The 27,500-nt window shown below is 36.1% G+C and overlaps 1 protein-coding gene across 35 annotated transcripts in view; it reads left to right on the top strand.

Moving 5' to 3' along the window:
- ABI3BP (ABI family member 3 binding protein) overlaps positions 1 to 27,500 on the top strand; it is a 127,412-nt gene that overhangs the window by 27,624 nt on the left and 72,288 nt on the right. For 23 of the 35 annotated variants that reach the window (XM_072932792.1, XM_072932988.1, XM_072932961.1 and 20 more), the window contains exons 4-16: positions 1,149 to 1,281; positions 8,127 to 8,311; positions 11,193 to 11,254; positions 14,771 to 14,822; positions 15,213 to 15,275; positions 15,634 to 15,729; positions 16,050 to 16,127; positions 21,072 to 21,152; positions 22,486 to 22,560; positions 24,113 to 24,178; positions 24,685 to 24,759; positions 25,837 to 25,905; positions 27,354 to 27,428. In XM_072932792.1, coding sequence (XP_072788893.1) covers positions 1,149 to 1,281; positions 8,127 to 8,311; positions 11,193 to 11,254; positions 14,771 to 14,822; positions 15,213 to 15,275; positions 15,634 to 15,729; positions 16,050 to 16,127; positions 21,072 to 21,152; positions 22,486 to 22,560; positions 24,113 to 24,178; positions 24,685 to 24,759; positions 25,837 to 25,905; positions 27,354 to 27,428 — 1,110 coding nt within the window. The remainder of the gene's footprint in view (positions 1 to 1,148; positions 1,282 to 8,126; positions 8,312 to 11,192; positions 11,255 to 14,770; positions 14,823 to 15,212; positions 15,276 to 15,633; positions 15,730 to 16,049; positions 16,128 to 21,071; positions 21,153 to 22,485; positions 22,561 to 24,112; positions 24,179 to 24,684; positions 24,760 to 25,836; positions 25,906 to 27,353; positions 27,429 to 27,500) is intronic. The other 12 variants (XM_072933340.1, XM_072933389.1, XM_072933424.1 and 9 more) reach the window with 9 other exon arrangements.

Below are 27,500 nucleotides of genomic sequence, written 5' to 3'. Positions count from 1 at the left end.
CATGTGTGGAAAGGTAAAATGTAGGACAGTGTTTCCCAGCCACACACATGGTGCTCAAAACATGAAGATGTACCTAAAGATTTTTTTTGTATAAAGTTCTTACAAATGAGAATTGAAATTTAGAATACTGATTTCTGATTTCTGCTAAGTTTGCTGATGCAAGAAGTCACAGAAAGAGTGATATTTCCAACTGAATCTATGCACAGCAGAGTAGAAATCTGAATTTTATTCTCATCTATTTCAAAGCCTTTCTATATGGCTTTAATCATGTCATTAATATTGTTAGTTCTGAATTCCTTACTTTAATATGGGGACTTAATTCAGGATGAGTGGACTGTTACAAAAAATAAACTCATGACCTATCCCTGGAGGCACTTAAGGTCAGGTTGGGCAGATCAGGTCTGAGAAACCTGATCCAGTTGAAGATGTCCCTGCTTATGGCAGGGGACTTAGAAGGTCCTTAAAGGTTCCTTCCAACCCAAATTATTTGATGATCTAAGGTGATTTTTTTTCCTAACTCCTCGTAATGCTCAGAATAAATATTTTCTTCCTCTTATCCAGGTATAACACAATATGTTTGCAAAGTGATTTACTTTTCATATACAACATACATATACAACTCCTGCAGATACAGACACTGACTCAGATCTGCCTGCAGTTAAAAGCAAAAGAACTTTTTTAGGTTTTATTTTACTTCTAAGAATGCTCTAAAAATATTTATTATGTGTAGATATATTTACAGTGTTACTGAGAAACCTGCCAAGAAATTACTATTTTTATCACATCCATGGAGACTTTCTAATGTTCTGGACTCTGTCATGTCTTCTGTGATACAGACCAAGATAGCCAGAGATTTTAATTTAATCTACCTATAGCTTGTTCTTATACTAAGTATACTTCAACCACCAAATGACCATTTTCAAAATCTAGTTTTAACTGGAATACTAGGTTGAAAAAGTGACAAGGGACACTGACACTTTTGTAAATCATGGGATGGAAACAGTGACCATGAAAATTAGAGAACTGTTGTACCTTTCCGTTCAAGCTTAGAAGAGAAGTAAATCTTCATTTACTTAGTTATCCACCTGCAAAAACTCTCCTTTGCATAATGCAGGGGTGAGAAATTAACTTTACATGTTTTTATGTAGGTCGGAACAAGGCACAGAAGCCCCTGCAGCTGGTGGTTGGCACTCTCACCCCAACCTCTGTGTTCCTCTCTTGGGGCATCCTGGTCAACCCTCAACACGACTGGACAGCCACCAGTAACTGTGCTGGTGACAGGTAATCACTGACACAATAATGGGGTTATTGCTGCCATCAGCTCACCCAGTGCAGCTCTCTGCTGGGATTAACATCAGTTTCACAGTAAAAATTAAATGTTGCGAACAATAGTTCTGAATGTGAAGTCAGTTTTTACATTTTCTCACACTAGTGCTTTGCAAATCTTTACTTGACAGCAAGTTTGGTAAGTTCAGCAATTACAAATCTTGCTGTTTCACACTGGTCCTTTGTTCTTAAATGAATGGCCTTGGCTCTACCTTCATTTGTATCTGAACCAATTGAAACTTTGTAAAATCACAGGAAATATTTTACTTTAGAATTGACTGAAAATGTGTAAAAGAAGTCTGTTGCTGTGTTGAGGTGGCGGAATGGTGCCTTGCTTTAACACCGTTTGATTTGTGTTTCCTTTATTTTGTTTTATCACCAAAACTGATACAGTACAGCTTTCATTAATTTTCTGTTTTAAGTAAAAAAGGATCTCTTCTATGTCAATATTTTTGGTATTTACTGGGTGGCACAGTAGGTGGGAAACTCAGGAAGCTTGCCAAGTAGCAAGTGAAAGTAGAAGGTGAAATTTTGAAGCATTCTTGAAGTGACTATTTTCTCTCATCTGACCCTTAGCACTTGAATTTAAAATAAAACAAATATATCTAAATCAAAAAAGTGAAATGATTAGTATTATGCAACTGATGAAAACTACATACCACCAGAAAGAACCATTGGTGGAACCTTTCACAGTGTCCTCAGCTTTCTGACACCAGTGGGAGACAGCTGATGAGGGAAGATGGCAAACTAATAAAATCTGGCTGCACAGCCATGTTCAGTTCCTCTTTTTATTATTTCCAAGGGAGGAAGAGGCTTGTTTCCACTCTGCATAGCTGTGTTCAAACAAATATTACTGGACAGATCTGTCAAATAAAAGTACTGGAGCTTCATGTACTGTCCATCCAGGTCTGAAAAAGAATACTCCAGATTTTTCTTTGTGTTTGCTTTGATTAGAACATCTCTGTAGCTGGGGGTCAAAAAAAGCGGACTTTGATTTTCAATTCTTTTAGAAGAAAAGTCAGGGCATGGAACATATTAGATTAAAGCAGGGTTTATAGATGCAGTAAAATATAATATTCTATTGAGTGGATTGTATAGAAAAAAAACAAACACACTTTCTGAAAAAGAGAGAATACTCCAGATTTTTCTTTCTTTGTGTTTGCTTTGATTAGAACATCTCTGTAGCTGGGGGTCAAAAAAGGTGGACTTTGATTTTCAATTCTTTTAGAAGAAAAGTCAGGGGATGGAACATGTTAGATTAAAGCAGGGTTTATAGATACACTAAAATATAATATTCTATTGAGTGGATTGTATAGAAAAAAACAAACACTTTCAGATACATGCAAAAATAGGAACTTAAAACCTGAAGGTATGTCTTTAAATTAAATACTATGACAAATTCACATTGGCATTGTTTTAATTGGTTTGCCTGTGGTTTAAATGTCCTAATGTCATATTTGCAAGTAGCACAGATTTTGTTTTATTTTGTTTTTGTCTGATGCTAAAAAAAAAAGTAGGAAAAATGGTAAGGGAAAACCAGGGAAGAGTCCATACTTCGACTTTATGTTGTGTAGTACATAGAAGTAGAGTTTTTAAAACCCTAAATTCATGAAGATATGTGCCTATCTTCCTCTGTGCTTAGTTTAAAACTTCTATCATTATGCAGCTGCCAACTAAGTCATACTTTGTATTGCAAGTGTTATGCAATATATATTTTAAACATAGCAGAATTTCTTAAAGGAAAACATAAGCACCAAATACACGCCTCGAGTTTCAAATGGTTTTGAGTTGCTGATGTAGGAGTAAGTGCTAAAAGTTTGTTTAAACTGGAATGATTTGTTGCTGTTCAGTCCCTCCTTCTTCAGAGCCTCTTACTCTTCATTTCAGTCATTCTACTGAAAGTTTTAAGTAAAAGAAGTGAATTTAATGATGATGTAAAAGTCAAAACTAAATTAGAAAGTGCTTTGCAAACTTAACTGGTAAACATCACTGATGTCATTCTTTCCATGTTTTATATATGCCAGTGTCTGCTACTTTAAAGTAAACTTAGCAGTAAAAAAGGGAACAATATAATCAGCTTCATGGGTCAATTTGTGCAATGCTCAGTGTCTGAGAAATCATAGTTCAAACCATTTCTTTTATTGCTTTCTAACATTAAATGGAAGATGCACTTCTAACGAAGTCTAGCTATAAATAAATAAATACCTGGTATGCTGATAGTTTCTTTTTAAAAAATTCTGATTGCATTTCTATGAACAAAAAAAATCAGCTTTATAATCTTTTGTCTCCTGCAGCACAAAATCACAGAGCTGGAATGTTCTTATATATCCAAGGCTTAATTGTTTGTTTAGTGTTACGTGTGACTAAAATAGTTGTGATTATATTGTTTGGAGTTTTGGTTGGGACCTGGTTCCAAATAAATCCATGATATTTATACAAACTGACCTAGTCTTGAAATCTCACAAAACCATCTGCCTTATAAAATTTCCAGTGTTTAATTGTTTGTGTCTGAATATTTGACTGTGCAAGCACGTTCTGGGAATCTGTCTGAAATGAGATTTGGTTAAAAAATGGAAAAATGACACTGGAATTCTTGGCAAAACAGTATCATTCACACTGATAGATGTCTTGCCTATCCATCCTAGAATTCTGCTTCTTTTAACAGTGAATAAGATTTGCTTCATCTCAAAAGCAAAAACCCTCTGTGCGGTTTCTTTAAAATGATCATTTTATTTTGATTTCTGGTGCAATGAAAAGGCTGTCTGAGCACTGCCTTGCATTGTAGAGTTTTGAAAAACAAACTATGTAAGCTGAACACAGAAGAGAAACGACTTTCTGTGTCAGGCTGAGAGTCTTTTGCATTGACTTTGCAGATATAGTCATCACTACAGTGGCTGGCCTGTGAGTGATCTTGTGCTCTTGTGGCTTCCTCCAAATTATCAACTTGGTTTTATTTTATTTCGGCCATCACATTTTATGTATGTCTTTTGTGGAGGCAAGCAAAGTAAAAATATCCTCAAAGTCACAGAGTTCCAAGAATACAGACGCTAAACATTCCATGATTTTGCACAAATGCACATGGAGAGAGGCTTTCTTGATGAATGCAGGCTCTTATTGCTCTGCTATGGTGGATTTCACTTTTTTTTTTCTCATTATTACAGTGATTAATTCTGAGTCCAACAAAACCTCTCACCTGCCCATGACATCTTTTGTTTTAAATTGTTGGAGTTTTAGCTGTTTGCTAAAAAGAGAGGAGGTAAAATTTTTCTACAGTTCCTAGGATGGCCAGGTTGGTGGTATCTTAAACGAGTGAAGCACTGCCTGTTAGTGGGAGAGAGGGAGGTCCTAATTTTTATGGAGTTTGACAAAAGAGCTGTAATGTTTTATAGAGTGCTAGCTGGCAAAGAAACAGAGTAACCCCTGCAAACATTTGATTAATGTTTGTTGTAAATATAAATACAAGAGTATTCAATAAACATTTTTCTGATAAAATGTCCCCCACCAAAATACCTAACAAATCAATAAATCAAAATAAAATGCTAAATTAAGTTAAATTTTGTTAGGTCTTTATACCTGCTGAGAATCTAGATTAAAATAATTTCTGATCAAGTGTAGCTGGGTGTGCCATCTCCTTGCTGAGACATCAAACCATATTCACAGGTGGGAATACATTCCTAGGAGCATTGCACAGCGTAGTAGCTGTTAGAACCCATGGTGGGCAATCAGGTTTTCCTTTTCTACCTGCCAGAAATAATGGGAAATGTTTTACTGAGAAACATGCAGTGCAGCTTTCCCTTCCATGGCATGTGGCAGCACTCTATTTCTGCCTGCCTGATGTTGTTTGGAGGGATCTGTGAGGATGTTTTGCTGCATGTTTCCAGTTCAGCCAGCTGCACTCATCCTGTGCATGTGTGTCAGTGCCACGAGGGGATTGATAGATGTGAGTGGTGACTGCATCTTACTGCTTACTCATGGCTGCAATTATATGTGCTGACTGTTTGATATGGTATTTTTGATGAAAGAAAGGTTTGAAAAGGAGAGAAATTAAAATTACAACAATATTCAATCAGTGTGTTCAGGCAGACACTGAAATTGCATTTTATTTGGCAGCTTGTTGGTCTGGTTTAACAATGAGTTGTTGTTCTTTGATGACAAAACATGGCATTTCTGAATTTTTACTCTATAAACAAATGATTGCATTTCCCCAAAAGCACATGTAGATATTTAGATATTTTTAATAGTCAAATGATTGTGACCTGCAAATTCTTAAATGGGACTTCATTTTTATTGCTTTTTATTAAAATGGTTGAGGAAATTCTGTCATCGCAGTCACTGTTTTTAATACTCACTATGGCAAGTTTCCACTGAAATAATTATACCCCTGGTGAAGTTTTTATAGGCTTGGAAATCTTGGAGTTGAAAGCACATTTCTTCTGTGCTGTTCTTCTGGCATAGTTTGGCACAATTATGAAAATCTTCTTTTCAGATTTTATAATAGTCTTGAATTTAAATTAAAGATGGGGGCTTCTTAAATTTTTTTTTAATTTTTTTTGTGTATGTGTTCTTAGAATTTTAATTCATATTAGAGTGAAATACAGCATGAACTAATTTCCAGGCGTGGAGACAGCATTAAAAAGTAGAACACTTTGTCCACTAGAAGCAAGTGAGGACAGCCACTTAAAAGCCTGTTCGTTATCAACAAGTTTTCAGTGTTTTTTTTTCCTCGATTCTGATGCAGCTGTTATTTTAGGTTGTTCAATAACTGAACTGAAACAATATACTCTCTCTTTTCCATCACATGCAAACACTTTATTTCTATCCCATTGGATTAAAATAGGAGGAAAAGGTAGGGATGATGATGAAAATGAATGAAAATTCCTCTTTTAGGCAAGGGGAAAAGGTGACTGTTTCCACTTGAATTCACATCTGATGTCTGTCTATACTTATTACAAATCCCTCACCAAAAGGCTGTATGGGGACCAGTAAGAGGCATTTGTGCTGAAGATGGAATGTTTATTGAAGTTACATCCTTTGCAAACAGTGACAGGGAGTTCAGAGAAGCTTTTCCTGTTGGTTAATGTCTCTGTGTCTACATACAAATAGATTAAGAGGATAAAGGAGAAGAATTTTTCCTTCTTTTAATATTGCCGATAATTGTTTAAAATGTTCTTTGTCAGTTTAACTGACAATTAGGTCTACTATTGGACATTTGATTAGATCACAGCCCACAGAAGTAAGGAGGCAGATTATTACTTGGTAGTCCTGGAACTGAGAGAGGATATTCACTACTTGTCTGTCTTTTTTTTTTAACTTTCTTTTTTTTTTCTTTCCTTTTCAAGTTTTAAGTTAGACTATATCTCGTTCTGAACACAAAGTAGTACAGTGAATGAAATTATGTGAGCCAACATAAATACTGATGCTGTAACCTGGATGAGTTGAATTGTAACTCCGGGTTTACCAGGAGAATCTATATTTTTGGTGCCAAGAAAACAAATTTGACAGTTATGAGATAAAATATGTAAATAAAGTTAACCATTATGTATGGAAATATTTTCCATGAGTGATACTTGTCTTAGGTTGTTTTTTAAAAGTGAAGTAGGAATTTCTGCCTACTTAACAGTCACATTTCATGTAAACTGTACTCTGAAAGCACTCTTCTCTAACTTCAGCAGAAGCAGCTTTATGAATTGACTGTATGGTTTGGTCCACTAAGTAATTTTAATCTGGACTTTTGAAACTTTTTCAGTTGTTTAAGGACCTTATTTTTGATTGGTTTGGGTTTTTTAAGTTCTCTCCCTTTGTCTCTATATAACTGTCTATATAATGCCTGCAATAAATCTTGCAGCCTTGAATTGCAAGCATTAAGTTGTTCTATTTAAGTGTGGCAAAATACAATTGGACTGAATTCGTCCCTTTTCAGATGATAAATGTGAGATAGATATAGATGATGGATATGAATTATTTATGGTATGTGTAACAGCTTTCAGCTATACTTGGATTAAAAAGTTGCCAAATCTCTCTGAGATTTGCTTTTCCCAGAAAAGAAGCCTCCACTCCACTCTGGTAGTGATTCAGCACATATATTGAAAACGAGACCAGAGTCAGCAGGGGAGTTTTGTGCTGAAGCTCTCACCATTTACACCTTTTTTTTGATTGGTTAGCATTGCAGTCATGCTTTTTCAGGGTGGTGCTCCTTGACAGAATTGGGCAATTTCTGTAGAAATATTTCCTAATTTCACAGTTGGTTAGTATTCATCACATTATTAATTTAAACTGCTGAAAGTTATGTCTTGGTTTATTTTTTTTTATTTGAAGTGGCGGCAATACATAATGGGATATCTGAATGAGGAATGTATTATGCAAACAATGGATCTTACTGGTCTTCCCTGGAGAATGTTTTTGGACTAATTTTGATGGGAACACCTTTCACTGGATGAATATAGAAGATTTTGAGAAATCTTCATGACTAGCAGACTCATGATTCAATTGGCTGGTTCTGGCAAATGTTGGAATCACAGGAACTGCTTGGACAATGAGCTTACACTTTGTGGTTAGAACCCCACACACAGTGGGTGTTTGTGAATGAGGAGCATGTCCTTTTGCTCTTTGTGCAATACTCCTAATGTCAGGGCCTATATGATGTGGAATAAGTCTGGCTTTTCTGATATTTGGTGACCTTAAAGAGCCAGAAAGAATAAGAACAATAGAACAACATCATTATTATTTTTTTATTATTATTACTTCCTCACAAAACTTGTTATACTGAATTCCTTTACCTAGATCTATTTTCTTTTCCCAAGCAGGTTCTATACAGTTCGCTACAGAGAAAAAGGAAAAGACAAGAAATGGGTTTTTCAGCTCTGCCCAGCTACAGAGACAGTGATTGACAACCTGAAGCCAAACACACCTTATGAATTTGGAGTTAAAGACAATGCAGAGGATAGTATTTGGAGCAAGACTTTGAATCATAAGACAGTTCTCTCTAGTAAGTATTTGACAATAGGTAATCAAACAGCTGCTGATTTTGACAGTATTTTTACTCTATTATGGTATTAATTAAAGTAGGCTACTGATCAAGTTTTTATTGTTTAAATGCCATCCATTATGCCCCTAAAAATTATTTTTATGAATTGCTGAAACTAGAAATCTTTTGATTTTGAAAAATTGCCACCTAGTCTTCTGGAAGCTGTTCTCTTATCATTGCAAATAGAGGATCTGCTGCAGGTTGATAGAATTCTAATGGTGTTTAGTACAGATACACATCAAGTGTTGAGTATGAATATTTATACTTCTGACTGGATTCTAAGGTTTTTCTTTAGGCCATGAATAATAAGATGATCAAGTAATGAACTAAACCATCATCCAACTAATCTATTGAATTTCTTCCATGAGCTAGTATGAGTGATGGAAATTATTAGCATGTTTGAATCTTCTTTTACACCTCCATTTACATTGAAGCTGGTCTCCAAGCTAGACAGGGTCTGTCCTCAATGGGCCCTTTATGACTCCACTCAAAAGTTGAATAGGAAGCTAATTTTCAATCAAAGTATTCTATGGATCATGTCTGAAGCATGCAATGTCGTGTATACTTTTGTTTTTGTTCTCATGGAGGCAGTGTATAACACCTCTGGCTGGCTGTCATTTATATTTTAAGGTTCTCTGAAATCCCAAGACAAGGCAGGAAACGCTATGTCAAATTAACCCTTGTAAAAACATGTACTGCTGAAAGAATCACTCTTACCATCAGAGGAAACAGGCATCAGTAGAGTTTTCCTCCTTGTAATGAGGAGAAGACTTAATAGAGATTATCCAATTTGATTTATTTTCCTCAAGTATTTGCATAAAGGTATTTTAAAACAGATTGTTGCTCAGAAGATGCTGGAAAGTCCTATGCTTAGTATTTTTAGCTTGACTCAAAAAATAAAGAATGGGAATTCTCATTAGAGAGCCTTATTCATATGAGATTTCCTGCAGAAATTTAATTTGGACTTCAGTTTGGACTTGTAGGTGAGTTACAGAGTTCAATATACTTGAGGATAAGGGAGGGGAGCAGTGTGGTGGCTTCTAACACCTTCATACTGCCTAATAAAGAGCTTTGCTGGCCTTCATGATGAAGTACAAAGCAGTAACTTTGAACACCTGCCCAGTGTCCATAGGGATGTTTTAGCAGCCCAGAACAATGCACTGCTAGGCCATGGCTTAAAGAGGACCCTGGTGGTAGCCTTTTCCTATGCCTGACTCACAAAAAGCTCTGTTTCTCAGCCTTACAGTTATCTTACCAAGTTTTTTTCTGGTTTTTTTCTACCTTTGAAACATGAAGTTATCCGTAGAGCAAGCGATTAAATATATTTCAGCACTTAGAATAAGAGGGAGTGATGAGTGCAAGATGTTTATAGTTTATTACTTTTTCAAGTCTGATGAAAGCATCACCAAATTTTATTTTTCTGTGTAATGGATTTCTAACTGGTGTTTCCTACAGACATTTTATATTTTTAATAAGTCAGGAGAATCATCCATTGACTTTGGTTGGAGGATTATTTCTTGTAAGAGTTTGTATTCTATTTACATGAGATTTCTTTTGTCTGCAATGTAGACTTGTGTATTCAGTGATTCTTCTGCAGCAGCTAAATCCAGGGAGTTTGTGATTACTCTGCATGTCTTATTCTGGTCTACTGACAAAGAATCTCATAATGGGAAAATTGTCAGCACTCTTGAATTCAAGCATTTCATATTTTTAGTGTATAGAAGGTAGATACAGGAAATGTGGCCAGTGAAACGAGAGCATGTAATTATAACAAATGTATAACCAGATGCCTGTAAAGGTTATCAATCAACACGGACACCTCTGTGCTAATTGCCTGATTTTTGTCAAGTACTTCTCATATAGGAGAAGCATCTCAACCTAAAACAAACATCCTTCTCTGTAAATGTTCTTTCTTCCACTGAAGAATACATCAATCATGAGAACCTGAAAGTTCTTTTGCACGTTCCTGGATTTGTTGAATCTGCAGGCTGAATTTTTGTTATGTTGGGAGGGGCTGGGACGAGAATCTGCTTTTAATTCATTGTTTGAGAGCACATGAAAGGCATGGCAAAAGTTCAGCATTTATTTAACTGATTTTTTTCAGAAGAGATGAAAGTAGCTGATTTCATAGCATCTTACCATGATTTTCTCATGAAGTCATTGTGAAACTTCTGTCCCTTTTCCCTTGAATGTAGGCCAATAGTAAGTCCTGATCTTTAGAAGTACCAAGCACTTTGAAAGACTTTTTTCCAACTTAAATGAATTTCAACTGATATTTCTTTAGAGTTGAAATTTTTTTTCTACTTCTCATCTGTTTTGGATGGAATTTGACAAATAATATAATTACATGTAGCTTGACATGTAGTCAAACATGTAGTTTGCATATCCATTGTTAGAAAGGCAGCAGAAAAGTGTAAGGGTGGAAGTTACAGAGAAAGTTTGAAGCAGCATGCTAGAGTAGAGTAGGTGCTAACAGGAATTCTTCTTGGCTTACTCAACAGCTGCATCACAAGAAACTTCTAATACTTAGAAACTAACAGGAAAACTTAAGAGAAAAAGATTCAGAGTTTAAATCTGGGGGTTTGTTGATACACTGAGATAAACAAAACCATAAACAAAACAAGAAGAATATATTTTATTTCCTTGCTGTCAAAATGTGAAGGGAAGACCTTGCAGATGTATTAATGGATCTGGAGACAGAGGACAAAAAAATTTTTCCACTATTTGTTTTTATACAGGCTATCCACCCTAACAAATAAAAGGTGAATAAACTTGGTTTGCTTTGCTTTGGGCAAAACAAAAATTAAATTCTGTGTATTTATTTATCTTTCTGTCAAAACAGGTAAAAAAGTAAACGGACAACTCCAGAATATGTATAAGTTGGTACCCAATTCCCAAACACAGGTATGCAAAACAGTCTCTTTTTTCACCTGATTCATGTTTCATATGATCAAATTTTTAATTTTCTGTTAGTCTTCAGTGAGAAAGAAATTATCAAGGCCACAAACTTCCAATATAGAAAGCAATCTGTTAAATGCACTGTATGGAAAATGTTTAAATGTGCTGATGGACAAAATAATTGAGGACCATTACTGAGATGATTGCATACACTTATTCCAGCCTATCAAAGATAAATCTGATGGTTCCCATCTGCAGATTCAAAACTTAAAGGTTGCTTATCCCTTTGTAGTAGTCAGGCTTGTTAAACTGTGGTGGTTGTTGTGATCAGTTAGCTTCAGAATAACTTGGTGACGTGATTTTATAATAATAAAATTATAAGTAATAATTACTTTTATAAGTAATTTTGTATCTATTCAGGTCTTCTAAATTAATCATCCCACTGAATTCAGTGATAGCTCCCACATGTGAGGCAAGTGTTTGCAGAACCAGAGGAAGCTGGAAAGGGCATCTTAACCAAGTTTGCTAGGCTGTCCATTAAATCCTTTCATGTGGCATTGTAGACTTTTTAGCATTCATTAAAAAATTAATTTTTATAAATAAAGATTTTTCCCCTCATCTGTCTTTTTCTGTAAATGTTCTAAAGCAAGCATGGATGGATTTAATTTGTTTATGAATTCATGTACCCAGATATTTGTTTCTTCCAAGAGTTGAAGCAGAAATGAAGGCTCTCTAGATCAAACCAGCTAGTGAGTTTTAATACAAAACCCGTTTCTTTAGTGAAAAATAGACATTTTATTAATAACTGCTGTGCATTACTAGCTCTACTATGAGCTTAAATTGGTTTCTTTATATTTTCTTTCCTTGTTTTTTCATCAAAGTGCAAGTTTCAGCATCTAATGTTCTGGAGGATTTTTTTGTTCTGCTTCTTCTTAGGTTGCTATCCCTGAGGCAGACTATAGGATAACTTGGCAAGAAAAGTTGTACAAATCCCTCTTAATTTAGAGATTTGAGAGGGTTAATTAATGAGTGTTAATTATTACAAAATTAATTACTCATTCTTCACAATTCTGTCTGAAATTTTCCAAATGTTTTCATGGTAGGAAATGGTAATGTATGTTTTCTCATTGCTTGTTTTTCATATTTCAGAATATTATAAATGGTCTGTAATTCTCAGACCTGGAATTCCTTCAGGAATCAAACCATAATTCATTAAATACATTTTCTTCTAGGAATAATTAGGTATGCACAGAATCACAGAATCAATGAGGTTGGAAAAGATCTTAAATTTCCTCAAGTCCAACTGCTAACCCAGCACCACCACCATGTTTACCATTAAACCACGTCCTCAAGTGTTCTACCTATGTATTTTTTAACACTTCCAGGCATGATGACTCCACCATTTCCCTGGGCAGACATTTCCAATGCTTGACACCCCTCTCTGTGAAAATGAATTTTCCTAATGTCTGATCTAAACCTCCCCAGTGCAACCTGAGCCCTGTCTATTTATTTAGGGCACTAATACTTCAATAATTGCACTACATACAGAGTTAGATCAGTGGAATGCTTACATTATTGGAAATATACTTATGTCTTGAGTTCACGAGTAAAGGTTTTATTTGTGAGCAGTATAAATCCAGTTGGTTGGATATTCAGGAGGTGCTCATCTCATGATGTTGATGAAGTTAACTTTACTGTTTTTCCCTTGGTCCCACGAGTGTCTTTGAAGCTGCACAGCCCAGGACCAGGTAATTAATTCTGGGATATGGAAGTGCAAGCTGAGCTCCTTTGCTCCTCTAAGCAAACCCTGTGTGCCAGAACCCTGACTGCTCCACTGCTTCTGTGCAAGCAGGGATTCTGTTTATGCAGGAGAAGTCCTGAGAAAGTGAGCTAAAACAGTTCTCCAAATATTTGCACAGCTCAAGTATGAAAGGAGGACTAGAGCCAAGGTCTGGTCTTTTTTGTGATCTTCACAGGGCTCAGCTCCAGAGCAGTACTGCGTTATCACCCTCCACAGAAATAGCATGAAAACATACCATAGATTACTCTGAAAATTCTCTTATCATTCTTGCTTTACTGGTGCAAAAAGCCAAAATGCAGATAGTTTACGTTGTTCCTTCAGTTTCCACAGCACTAGGTGGGGTATGTTACAGTGGTGTGATCAGATCATTGATGCAAAGCCAAAAGGAGTGTTATTTAGGCCAAGTTTATTTGTGCTTTATTTTGCTCCAAAGACACAACTGACTCATATCAACATGGTCCTAACTCTTCTCTGTAAGGACATTTTTAAAGGCTGTTTATTAAAACAACGTTACCAGCCCATCCAGTCATTCTGCCCTTTCAACATCAGCCACATATCATCTTATGTTGCTTTTGGCAGTTTCATCCTTTAAGTTTGTCTGAGCTCCCGGGGCTGTGTGAGCAGCAGCTAATGAGAGTGTGGAAGAAAAGGAGTGCTCTAGAAATGCTCTCTCCTCTTCCCTTCACAAACAAGGGGTAGTGGTAGGGCAGAGAAAATGCAGTAGAAATTGATTCCCTCTTCTTTCTGGTTAAGTTCCTGTAGTTTCATGTTGGCCTGGAAGGTGAGGTTCTCCCCAGCTTTCCAGCCAAAAAGGACTCAACTTCTACCATTTGTTAAACTCTAGAAGGAAACATTCCTGCTCTTCCAAACCTTATTCAGTCCAGACTGACCCTGATCCTTCCTGGAGAAGTCTCTTATGTGCATGCCAGTTAGTTTTGGCTTTTTGAAGTGTCAGAATACAGCACAGAAAGAAAGAACAAGTCTCTTAAAGTAATGTTACCATGTGCTGTTTCACAGAACGTTTGAGATTTGCAGTCCTGTAAGAATGTGCTGTATGTGTATGGTGAGAAGTGAGATGCCTGACCTGTGGTATAATTTACATCTGTAAATTGTATGTATATGCTGTATATGGTTGATAGTGCCATTCCCACAGATGATGGGATGGCATTTCCAAAATAGTTCGTAATAGTAAATATTACTAGGGATATCTAATTTTTTCTGAGCTGATTTACTTTAATCAGGCTGTGCACCCAAGAGTGCTGATGGTTTACAAATGTGCACCTGGTTCTGGAATAGTCTATGTTCCAAATATAGTATTGCTGAGAATATGTTTCTGTCCCGTGACCAAATTGCAATTACATGTTTCACGTGTTTTGCTGTAGTAAAATTTCAGCTTTTCTTCAGCATTCTGGACTACTCCCCAGTGAGTGCTCCAGAGATCCTTAAGAGAATAAAGAATTGGGGTTTCCTAAAATGTCAAATACTATGTTTTTATTAAGCAAAACATCTCAAGCTGCTAGAAGGAGATCAAAATGCAATAATAACACATTAGCCCATGGGAACTGAAGCAATAGTACAACCATCAGGGACCAGGGCCAGAGCCATCTCCAGTGTTAACTTGGGACAGGCCTGGTATTGGATTATTTTTATTACTCAGTTCAATTACTATTATGGCAGTTCTCCCAGGGCTCTACTTTTATCTTTTTTTTCTGTTTTTTCAGATTATACTGAGTGATAATAAGAAGTTGGTCCCTGTCACAATAATCAAACAAAGTAAGTTTGTGCATTTTTTAAAAAAATTATTCTTAAACTCTGCAAGACTAATTTGAGATTAAAATGAGTGTCAGGGCAATGGGATTATTATAGGGTCCTGCAGCTGCCCCTATGATAACATAAGCACAGAATGTCATTTAACCAAAGTTAGTATGCCAGGGGAAAGAGATGCACAATTAGGAGATGATGTAGAGGAAATGCAGTTTGCTGTCTCTTAAACTGAATGTAAATACAGAAATAATTAGGATGGTGACCTTATCTGCAAATACTGCGGAAAGGATTTTAGAAAGGATTTTAGAGGTTTGTTTCAGTTGTGGTTTTGTTTCTTGTTTCATTTTTTTGTTTCATTTCTTTTAATTAGCTTCTAATATCCCTGTGTTGTCTCCACAGTTATTCAAAATCGGACACAGTCAAAAGCACCAGATAGTTCTTCTCTCCCAGGAGCAATATTAGGTGACTAGAAGATATTTTTATTATTTCTCTTAACCCCTGGTTGAAACTTAGAATTGTGCAAATGCTTTTCATTCTCTTGATCTTAATTGTTTTTCCTTGCATACCAAAGGGTATTTTGCAGCTGGTGCAGACAATATTTATTACATTATTATTTTGGTACAGATGGTTCAAGAATTTTGTAGCTTAAGTGAAATAGAATAATTTTATTGTCATTGTATTTAAAAGAAGACACTGTCACTGTTTTAGCCAAGGCGTTCTTTCATACTTCAAATGAAGTTTTATGGCAAAGATCTTGTTGAGATGAGAGCAGACTGCTTTCATGTCTTCTGGAATTAATGGCACACATCTTTCTCTGTAGTGCACCTTATTGTTCCAGGTCTCAATGAGAGTCAGCAGAAACTTCCTCCTCTCCTGACAATAGATGACATACCTCAAGCATCCAGGAAAAAACTGGGTAAGCAGAAATGCTAAACAAAATAGAAATGCTGAAAACCATTTTGCACTGTGAAAATAATGATTCATAAGTCATTAGATCCTTGCTGTAGGTTTTATTTTAGAAGTATATTTAATGAACAAAACAAAACCAAAAGCATATGTGTTTAGCATAGCTTGTTGTGACTGTGCGGTGGAAGTTCATTGGGTCCTAAAGTACTCAGCTATCCACATTTATCCATGTCAGCTTACTTAGTCAAGCTGAAGTGGAACAGAAATAAATCTGTGGTAAAACTGAGCAGATACATCTTTTTAATTACTCTCTAATGTCTGTTCTTTTAGCTAAGAATGAAACTGGAATATGGCCTGCTGAATCCAAAACACCAGAAGTTCAAGAAATCTCCCCACAGTCCCTTCCAGGTAATGAAAATTCTGTTTTTAGAAACTCTGTGGAATATCTTTGCCAAATACATAAACTAAAATGAAACCCATCTTTGTGCTCTACAGTTAAAATAGTAGTTGGAAAACAGGAGGATAGTGGCTGAATTAGCAAGGAGTGGTAATGTGGATAAAAATCTGAATCTAATTTTGGAAGAAAGATTCAGGTAATATAATTATTAGGTTTATAAAACTACTTAGAATTAGAACCATACTTTGTGGCATGATGGATGCCTTGAAATTTGAATAATGGCAATGTGAGGGTTTTTTGTGTAACAGATTACTTTATGAATTTGTATGACAAGTACAGTCATATATTTTAACATTTTCAGTCTGGGGGCGGGGGAGGAAAGGATTGGAAAAATCTGAATTGTTCAGAGTCAAATGATGAGGATCACCCACTTTATTGACCCACATTTCAGAATTGTTTAAGAAGGCATATGCCTATCTTCATTTTCTATAGTCTGGTTCTAATCCTTTAATGAGTCTGAAGTCTTGGTTCTGCTGTCACAAGAGACAATAGCTGCCTTCTGCCAACTTCTTTGTGAAAGGAAGAAGGGATGCTTCAACAGTGACAAGAATTTAAAATTAAAAAGGAATTTGAGGAAATAATGGCCAAAGGTTTGCTTTGGTTTGGATATATTATGTGATCTTGTTGGCATTGCTCTCTTCTGTCTGTAAAGTCTTTGCTGGCTGGATGAAGGAGTGCAGCATGTGGCTTCTTTGACATCACACGGTTCAGACAGATACTGCCCTTAAATATGATGCGTTTATTTTATTCCTTAAGTATATTTAAAAATGCTATGCTTAACTTCATACCACCTTGGTCTTAAAAAAAAAAAAAAACCAGAATAAATAACCCTCCCTAAAAAATACATAGGGACTCAAAAAGGTGCAAAGAAATGCAGCAATATCATGTAACCATTGACAACAATCTTTCAGACTAACTGATCCATATTTTTTTCTTCTGTGAAAAGGTTGGAGCTTTATTTCCTTCTCAACAGATAAATATATTTTCCAATTCTACTTTAAGCCATTTCTTCCTTTCTGCAAAACCTTCATATGGATGCCTTTTTTCTGTTCATCCTAAATATTAAAAGGGAAAAAAAGTATGCCTTTTCACAAGAATTTATTATCAAAGGATGCATTGAAAATGTGTGGATCCTTTTTAGAAAGATGTAAGGAGTCTTTTTAGGTTGTTTGATTGGTTTGTTTTCTCTTACAGTTTAAGGTCTCTTGTGAAATTAATTGTTGTTACTATGTTAATAGATTATTTACCTTGTTTAAGTAACTGCTGTTTAAGAACTAGCAATCTGAATGTATATTTTCTAAAACTTTGCCATTTTTTGTGAAAGTGAGAACTGAATACATTTGTAAGGTTGGTTCTCTGGCAGAATCCATGTCCTCAAATCTCAGCCCTCAAGCTTGCATTCATCTAATTAAAATGTGTCATTCCTTGTTGATGGAATATATTGGTCAGCTAGAGAGAGTGAAATGTGGCAGCTGGGGAGGAGAGCGTTGGTTCATTCCATTTCCTCTGTGTCTGTAATTATACTTATATACCAACATGTAGCATTTCTAACCATAAACATTGTCATGTCTGGCATGGCACAGAATTGTATGTTTATGAAGCTGGATAAGGTCTCATTATACTGGTAATAATTGTCAAGTAGTGTCTTTCCTTGTTTCAATTTAGTAAAAATTTGTTGCAACTAAACACATTCTTATTGCTCTCACACCAGTAGTTATTGAAATATTTAGAATAATTTTCATCTTCCATTTCAAGCTTCCTTTGTGGTTTTGCTCCCATGGTTTTTTTTCCCTGCAGTGACCATTCCTTTCAGATATTATTTTTTATCTCAGCACCAGTGCCTCATGTTAAAGTAAGAGTATGTCCTGCTCCATTGTGGTTACAGTATTTCAGTTAAAGAGAGAAAAAAAAAAGAAGTCAGGAAACAGGGAAGTGAAAATGAATCCTTTAAAAGACATATGTTCTTTGAGTGTAATTCTCTCTTGCCATGGAACATGGAAAAATAACTTGTCTGGCTAAAATGCTGAAGTATTCTTTTATGAGTAACTTAGGTGAGAGATCTGAGCACCAACACTTTGCAAGGGTTGCATTTAAACAGTTTAGTATATAGACATAATTAATTGAGTTCAGCAATAGGATCTACTTCATTATATTTCATTCAGACATTGAAATTTGAAAAACCACGCTGGATTCTTTGAGCAAGGCATAATAATGATTTGCTGTGGAAGGTGCCAGCCTGGCAGGAGAGTGGTGGTTTAGGAGCTCTGTGCTGTAGCAGCTCTTGTGTCTCCAGCCATGCCAGGGGGGAAGAAGGGAGCTCCAAGCATTTCAGCAGGCAGATATCTGAAAGGCTCTGAGCTGGGCTGCTCCTGAATTCCACTGGCTCTTCATCAAAGGGCGTGTTCTGTGATGTGACACAGTTTAGTAACTTTTTTTCATGTATTTGTCTACTAGGCATCCCATAATTTTCTCAATTTCAATCCTCCCCTCCCTTGGCATGCATTTCCTTGGAAAGACTTGTTTGTAAGCTCTTTCATTCTTCGTTTTTGCCAGGCTTGTTATAATATTTTCCACTCAGGACTAATTTATTCTTAACACAACTGCTCAAATCTCTAGTGCTTTCCTCAATCTTTGAATTGTTGTCTAATATACCTCAAACTACTGCTACAACTGTTTTTCTCTGCTAAATTGGTCTTTCTGCTAACTTCACGGGGAAATTGGAGCTCACCAACCCTTAGAAATATAAGCACATTAGTCTGGGACATGAAAGAACTAGTTTCTCTTAAAAAAAAAAAAAAGAAACAAAAGAAAGCTATTTATTTCTGTGAGGGGTTATACTACAAATGAAGTGAATTAGATTTGTGAAATACAGAATAGGCTTGAAATGAAAAGTGCCACCTGTGAATCCATTAACTAGGGTTAGTGTTCAGTTGAAATAACTCCTTTGTTGCTGTGTCTCCCAAGTTCTGTGCCTCCTGTCCTCATTCTGCCCCCTGAAGAGTTCCCCATGTGCTCACAGGGTGTATCAGGACTGAGATTAATGTTTTTATCATAATGTCTAATTCCACTTGTAGATGAAAAGAGAGGCAAGAGAAATCAGAGGAAACAGTTTAAGAACCATTGCTTAGGTGCATTCCTGCAGTATTCCATGCTGTGATGATAAAGTCATTTGGCTATGTTAATGCTTTGCTTTGCAGACAGCCTTGAACCATTAAAACAGGCCTAGCTTGCCTGCTAGGAATAGTCAGAGGCATTTCTCTTTTCTCTAATTTAACTTTCAGAGCATAAACTTTCTTCTGCCTGTCTCTTCTTTTTAAGAAAAATATCTGTCTTATTTTCATGTCATCCCTACAATGTTTTGTGCAAAACTGAGAGCTTGGTTTCTTTTATTCTAATTCTAGGCATGTTTTATCTTGTTCAGCTTGCTCAGCTAAGACACATTTCATTTAAGTGTAAACACTCTCACACCTAAAAAAAATCCAGAACATTATGAGTTCTGTATTTGCTTGTATTTGGGTTTTTTTTTTTCACTATTGCACCTCACCAACAAGAAATGTTAGATTTTGAACTGCTTCTGAGGTAGAGGTACTTAGTTGTTGCTTCAGTATTTCTTATGAGTGAATTCTCTCCCACGTCTGATGGAGGGAAATCGCTCTGCCTTCTCTGGACAAGGAGCTCCTCCTTGCACTGATGGCAGTGACAGCACCGGGCTGACCCAGGAGCTGAAGGGAGCCCTAACAGGGCAGTGTCTGTAAAGGTTCCAGACTGTGTGACACATTCTCCAAACTAGAGCACACTGTAATTGTTGTAGGTGCAATAGCATCTGAATCCCACTGCTTAGTATGTGGGAAACAGCACTTTTTTTTTGCTGAATGAAATAAGATTATAAACCTCCACGATCAGCTCTTGCTTCAAGCGTGTCTAGATTGTGGAAAAAGCTTGGAGAGCATGCAGGAAAAACCAAACTAATGTGTCTCAAAAAGAAAGTGATCTTTGATTAAATTAATACTAAAACCTAGTGCTATATTAATGCCAACCATCAATATTAAAGATCTCTTCCAAATAGCAAGGAGAACTAAATGCACTAAATACTGTGCAATTTGCTTTCTGGAGGGCATTAATGTGCTTGTGGCATTCCAGGCTGAGACCTTACATTCTGTGTTCCACACCATGGGCCTTGGCATTTTACACTCTCAGATGGGCAGTTCTGAGTCCTGCATGACTGACTGAGCGCCCCTGGCATCTCCAGAAGATGCAAAGGACAGAAGTGACCTTACTTAGTTATTGTTGGCATTAATTGTCATGTGAAACAGCTTGCAGAGTATAGTTATGCAGTAGTATATTAAAATATGGCCAGTAATTCAGTTTAGGTGCATTTAATTGCTGTGTAATAAACTGCCTGTGTATTACTATAAAAATGTACAATTAGAAGTATGAATGGAAATCAAACCTATTTTAAATTACTAGAAAACTGAAAGAGCTGATTACAGGTGAGTATTTATTACATTCCTGAACATTTTTATATTAGAAGGATTAAAAACCATTCAGAATAGCAAGGAAAATATTTGTAAATGCACTGTGTGATGTAATGGATCTTCTTTATAATCTATTATAATGAATTCAAGAGGCTGTAACAGAAGTACAGTGTGAGTTTCTGGCCTAAACTTTGCAGTTCATGACTTTTATTTTCTTTTGTTAATATAAAACTGCAGCAAAATACATCCAAAGCATCCTATAGATTTCACATCAGAAAACAAAATGATGGTTTTGAGCTGCTGTAGAAATCATTCTAATCATGTGATGTGAAATGGTGATAAGAAAAGCATCAGGCTTTGGGCAGTGGATCAAGAAAAGTTCAGGGGGATTTTAAGTTACATTAAGCTTCTTTCTTCTAGCTCAGGCTGAGAAAACACATGGACCTGAAGATTTTAAATCGACGCCTAAACCCAAATTGGTGCAAACTCAAAACATACCGGGTAACTAATTTTCTGCTTTTTACATTATTTCTGTATTAAACACTTTTTCAGCTTCAGCAGAAGTTTTCTACTCCTTGCTGTAGAAAAACTTTTCTACTACTTTTCTACTACTCACTTTCTACTCTTTGTGTTGGCTCCAAAGGAGGTCGTGATTAAAATATTCTGGTTTCTTATGGGGTTCTAGTGACTAATACTGGAATGAATTGTAATGCAGGATGAACCTAGCTCTGGATGAACTGTGCCTTTCACAGATTTCACTGTGGGATTCAATTTGACTTTTGAAATTAATGCTTTCTGTCTATGTGATCTGCATGTTTGACATAACATAAAATTTCCATCTGTAAAATTGACCTCAGTGATAGAGTTTAAATAATTACCTGCTTGATTTTCTTCTGATTACAGGTTCATTTAGGTAACACCAACAGTAATGAGTAACAACAATTTTATTTAGCATGTGGTGGGATATAATGGTATTTGCCTTGAAGGAAAGAGGAGCTCTACTGATTTTTTTTTTCATTTTTATCTCAGTGTTGTATGGTTGGTTTTGTGATTTGGTGTAACACCTGTTTAGTTCTGGTATTCTGAATTCTCTAATGTTGATTTTATTGCTTGTACTTTCTTCCCTAAGCCACGCAAAATTATGAGGACAAATCTAAACTTGAGGTTGTATTTAATTCTATTTTTTTTTAACTTTGCTTAAATTCTTCTAAAGCGCAGCTAGCCTGCATTCAGGAGGATTTATGATAAAGGGAAGGACCAGGAAAGTTTGCAGGACTGAAATGCAGATCTTCCCACAAAGAGGACTGCTAATGCTTCTCAATAAATGCATTTTACACAATCCTATTGATTCACATTAATGTCTTACTTGCACTTTTTTCTTATTTTCATTTACATTTTGACAGCAGATTGCCAGAATTTACTGAAGTGAAACCAGCAGTCAATCTAATTTCATTTTAACTTCTGATTGTCTTTTTTTAACCATACTCAACTTTCCTTGGTTTTGCTATGTTTCAAAGATTAAAATATGAAAACTAATCAAGATGGATCATTGATTAATTTTAAACTGGGTGCTTGCAGTTACTGACAGATGTTCATTGTCAAATTCCCATGATTGATAGATCTTTGTTTAACAATTAGGGGAAAAAGGGCATCCTTCATATTCTGCATATCTTTTAAAGTGGCAATTCATGTGGGTTTTTCTCTAGGTTGGAACTACTTTTTTTTTAATTCATTATAATTTTTTTCAGGAGTGAGTGGAAGCCAAATATAAATCCATGTTGTGCCTTGTATTATTCTTAATCAAGAGATGTTTTGGTTATTTTTCTTACCATAGCTTCTAACGAAATACAGCTACTTCCTTCTGGATCCAGAATCCCCGATGCTCCAAAAAGTCCATTGACAGAACTTGGTAATTACTTTCTTTGTAAATATGAGTAAACTTTACTGGAAGACTATCTTCACAAAGCTTGCTCCAATAAGAGAAGTAATGTAATTAAACAGTCACACACAGACTTCTTCCATTGCATCCTTTTTGTGGTGCTTTGTGCATTACATAAATATTCATTGTTCATTACATAAATGGACCCTCAGCTCAGTGCTTTGATGATTGTGTTGGTGGTGAGGGGGGATATTTCAGCAAGTTATGAGCATCTGGATTCCTGTGCTGGGAAGAATATGATGTTTGTGGGGATGCTTTCTTCCTCCTCCCTTCTTTCTTGCTTTCTTCTGCTGGAGACATCTCAGATGTGAGCTCACCACATGGGGGACCATTTGTGTATGGTAGATATTATTTCTGGGTCCTTGTTGTTACCCTAAACTAATTTTTGTCCAGTTCCAAGTGTGCAGTTTTTACAACTGATGTTGTTGAGTTGTTTGTGGCAGTGCCAACCCTCGTCCCATCTTGCACCATCTTGTGCCTCTGCTTCTCTACATTGTGCCCTGTGTCTCCCTTTCTCCAGACCTCTGATTTCATAACAGGCCCATATTTTCTTTGTGGTTGTGTTAAAATAGCTCATTCTACCAAAACTATTGCTTGTTGCTGCTTTCAGTATTAGCAGCTATTACTCTAGTTACCTGGAGGGCCCTTGAATCAGATTAATTTATATTTCATTAAGCTTTAGTCAAGAAGTTATCACAGAATAGTGATGGTTTGTTAGGATGGCATACTTTTGCTTAATGTATTCTGCCAAATTTAAAAATAATTTCCAGGAACCCCTCTTAGTTCTTGAAATGCATATTTGAAGCAGGTTCTTAAGAGCGTGAAAATAATCTTCACAATTTATCCTTAATTTGTTATCTTTTTGACAGCTCTTTTCCAGATATGTTTGAGGGGATGGAGAGAAACATTTGGCTAAATCCAAGTAGCAGTAGCACTGGAAAAAGAGAAACACGATGATTGAAGAAACTGTTTGCTATAAATGTGGCTGAAGAACTGACAATAATTAGGGATTATTAGGATTAGGGATTATTATTAGGGATTATTTTTTCTTTCTGTTAAAAAAAGGGAATAATAATCTAATCCTATGTTTTAGTGGTAAAGGTAGAATAATAGCAACACTTAAGGAAAAAATAAGTGTTTCATTCAAGTGGTAAAGGTGTTGTTTCTAACTTCGGCAATTATTTCACTGATTTCATTGTACTACTCTTCTCTTATCTTTTGCCATTACAACTCCTTTAAAAATAGTTATGCATATTGCAGTAGTGACTAGAGACCTGCAAGTGGTGTGAATATCAAATATTGAGTTGTAGCTGCCTTGTTGTGAATAAAATCCTCTGAAATAATAAGGATTCAGCTTGATTAGACAGGGTATGCTAAATATGAGTGGAGTAGAAATTGATGGAACAAAGAGACCTTCAAACAAAAAAAAATACTTGTTAGGTACAGTTGAAATCAGATTTGTATCACTTGCCAGAAGAGTCTGTCTTGGAATGATAAAATTTTTTTTCATGTTTGCTCTTAGCTACTCGGAGTCCTGCCTTGAAATCCATATCTCTACCTTCTGCAGCAACAATAGAGATGGAAATGGGTAATTAGAAGATTAGTTCCATTTTTTGTTTCCATTATCTTAGTGTCATGTTCATCTGCAAATGTTAATCTTGGCTACCAACATTCACAGAGAGCTGCTTATTCACCATTCTTGTGTCTGTGTAACCGCCTGAAAAATGGATTTGTTGTCATCTTAAAAACTGCCCAAAGACAGCGTTGTCATATCTCATCGTCATATCTCATTGTCGTATCTCATCGTCATCTTATTTCTTTCGGTATTGCTGCAGCTCTTACCCAGAAAATTTAGTAAGAGAGAATTCCTTGCTGCTAAGAGCTCATTCAAGCATGTGGCACCTGCATTCCCAGGCCAGAACTCTGTTTTTCCAGCCATCCCCTCCCGTTGTCTCACGTCTCACTTGGGGCCATCTGCCGTCCTGCTGAGCTCAGTGTTCCATCACCTGGAAATGCACAGCCCCACTCAGCTTTTGATGCTGATCCATCGGGTCACAGCTCTCTCAGCATTTTAAGCTTAGGTTCTTTTTTCAGCTTTTGAGGAAAAACAGACTGTTCCTTCAGGATCCAAACCCTCCAGTACCATGGAAGTGCAACCAACCCCACCTGGTAATGGTTTCTCATGAGCTTAATCCCCTGACAGCTGGGAATTTTTGGAGGAGACAGTGCCCCTCATGAAATACTTTGTTCAGTTTGACATAAATGGAGAATAGGTGTGGGTATGAAAGTGCTGCATCTAGTATTAGATCTCTTTATGGCATTCTATGTGAAATATTAAGCTAGTAGCTCAGGGGGTTTTCCATCTTTGGCAACAGCATGTAAGTCTTAGTTTTAAAATTAAATTGGACCCACTGTAAATATCAAATTTAAATAGGACTGTCCACACCTGAGTTTCATAAATTGAATATCCTGATTTGCTGAAGGATTCTGAGTTGTAAGAGATTAATGGAAACTGAAGAAATTCCAACATATTTTGAAACTATCACTCTCCTTTTAGCTTTTCTGTATAAACATAGACATAATTCTGCCCAGATTTCTAAACCAGCATTATAAAAACATATCACTGAAGATTCAGATGCTTTCTAGTTGCTCTTTACAAAATTTCTGTTATGTGTTTCTATTATTTTATAGATGTTATTTGCCTAGGGCAACTGACAGTTTTCCAAAATAAGGAACAAAAATAATAAGATGAGAGCCAGTTGGAAAGATTTCATTTCATTAGCATGCCAATAGCGTAATGCCTGATGCATATGTCTTTGGAAGAAACTAACATTGAAGGAAATCCATTACTGAGCAGCAGATTGATTACAACAGTCAACTGTTCACATGTCTGACAAAAGACAGTTTCTATGTTTCCTTTGGTCCAGCTCCTGTTTTTTCATCCTTTTTCCTTCTCCAGTTTGCTCCTTCTTATTAATCATTTGTTCTCCTATTTTGAATAGCCTTGTATTTTCTTTTTTTATCTCTATATTTCACCCTTTCGTGTGACTCATAACAATTTGGTCATAAATTGCATTATGCATCAATGCATGTTTTTGGAAATAATTTTCAAGTCACACTTAATAACTTATTGTACATTTCATTCTCTACCTTTCTGTGGAACATAATAGTTAAGTATTACCCAGAAGTTTTGTCAGTCTTGTTACTTCAAAACAATACAGCAATTTTTTTGCTTTTATTTTCCAGCTTCACATGACTTTCTTCATGCTATTTCTACTCCCCAGACTTTTACCTCTTCAGAAATACCAGGCACTGGTAAATTACAATAATATTCTTTCAGAAGCCTTTCATGCCGTTTTGATTTGTTTGTGAGGAAAGGTTCGTTGCTGCTTCCATGTTGATGAATTCAGACATTTTCAGCTATTGCATGCTGCTTGCCTTGGGTGTTGCCCTACATCTTATTTTTTCAACTCCTGTATCACCATCCCCGTTCCTGTGTTCAGGCAGAGCACAAGTTTAAAGCAAGCCTGCAAGTAGCTTGCAGAATAATGCAGTATTGATCAAAGAGGTGTGTCAGGAAAATACTTAAATTTTGCAAGGCTTAAGGCTGTTCCAGTCAAGTAAAATACCATGCTTTTTTGTAATAAGTTTTTTTTGTTTATTTTATCCTGTCAATTTTTCACATACAGTTTGCTGTATGTGAAATTTTTTTTTCCTAGGTATTGTGTTAAAATAAGTAAGTCAACACAACTAAGGTCAGATCTTTCCAGCTAAGCTATACTTTGAGTAACAGCTTTGGGAATAGATTGGTTTTCCTGGAGCCTAGTTAGGTGAGGATGCCCAGCTTAAGATCTTCAACTAAGTAATTAGTGATGGTATTTGAAACAGACAAAGGAGGTTAATTTTTAAATAAATAAGTAAAAATAATAAATGCAGAGTTGGAAAATAAAATTTCTCTACACCAGATGTTCCTTCTTTATTTACTTGCATGAAATGATTTCTCAGGTTGGTTTGTTTGTTTGTTTAACAGCAGCTAGAGGTACTACTGATTTGGAAATATCTGTAATTGCTACAGAGCTTCAGCTGTTAGAATGGCATGGGGTAAAACTGATAAGTTGGCTTCATTATAGTTTCAAAAATGTTGTTTTCTGGTTTTTTTTTTAACCTTGCTGCTGTTTTTTGAAGCTTTGCATTGCTTTAGTTGTCACCAGCACAGTAATTCATACACTTATTGCTGTTGTTAACTAGCTTCTCATCTGCACTCATTATTCGTCTTTGTAGATGGAGGATGAGAGGCAAAGAGGAGAGTTCCCTTTAACTGGTTGTGTTTGGTTTTCTCATTATTAAGACTCCCAGCTGTGGACGTGCCTTCCTTAGTTTTGAGTGGCTTTTTTCCTGTGCTGAGAGAACTTAGTTGTGAGAGGGGATAAAAATCTTAGACATTTCTGTGTAATGTTTCCATTAAAAGGCTAGCCCCTGACTACTTTCTGGATCCAAAGGTGTTTTCTTACTATTGACCATGCATTATATGCTAAGATTATTAAATAATAAGAATTCTCATCAGTATGAATAATTAGGTTGCCTCATTCCCCAGGACTTCCACACCAGCCTAAAAGTCCATGAGACAGAGTTATGCCCAGCTGACCTGCAAGCAATTTTCCCTGTGCTTCCATTTTAACAAAGCAACATCTCTTCACCATGTCCTGAGTTATTCAGGTAGCTCTGAGGCAATTGAACCTTTTAACACAAGATTATCTTTCCAGATTTAGGTGAAAGGAAACCTTCTCCTTCGAGATTCACAACATCTGACAGGCCAGAAATGCCACCAGTCTCAGCTGGTAATGATATCTGTCTTCTCTGTACTTCTCTTCACATCTAGGCAGCCTCTCAAAAGACACAGCAATGCTTTG

The sequence above is a fragment of the Taeniopygia guttata genome, chromosome 1, assembly GCF_048771995.1.
Source record: "Taeniopygia guttata chromosome 1, bTaeGut7.mat, whole genome shotgun sequence".
Classification (NCBI taxonomy): Eukaryota; Metazoa; Chordata; class Aves; order Passeriformes; family Estrildidae; genus Taeniopygia; species Taeniopygia guttata.
Note: the sequence above shows the minus strand (reverse complement) of the source record. Positions and strands in the feature narration are given on the sequence as shown.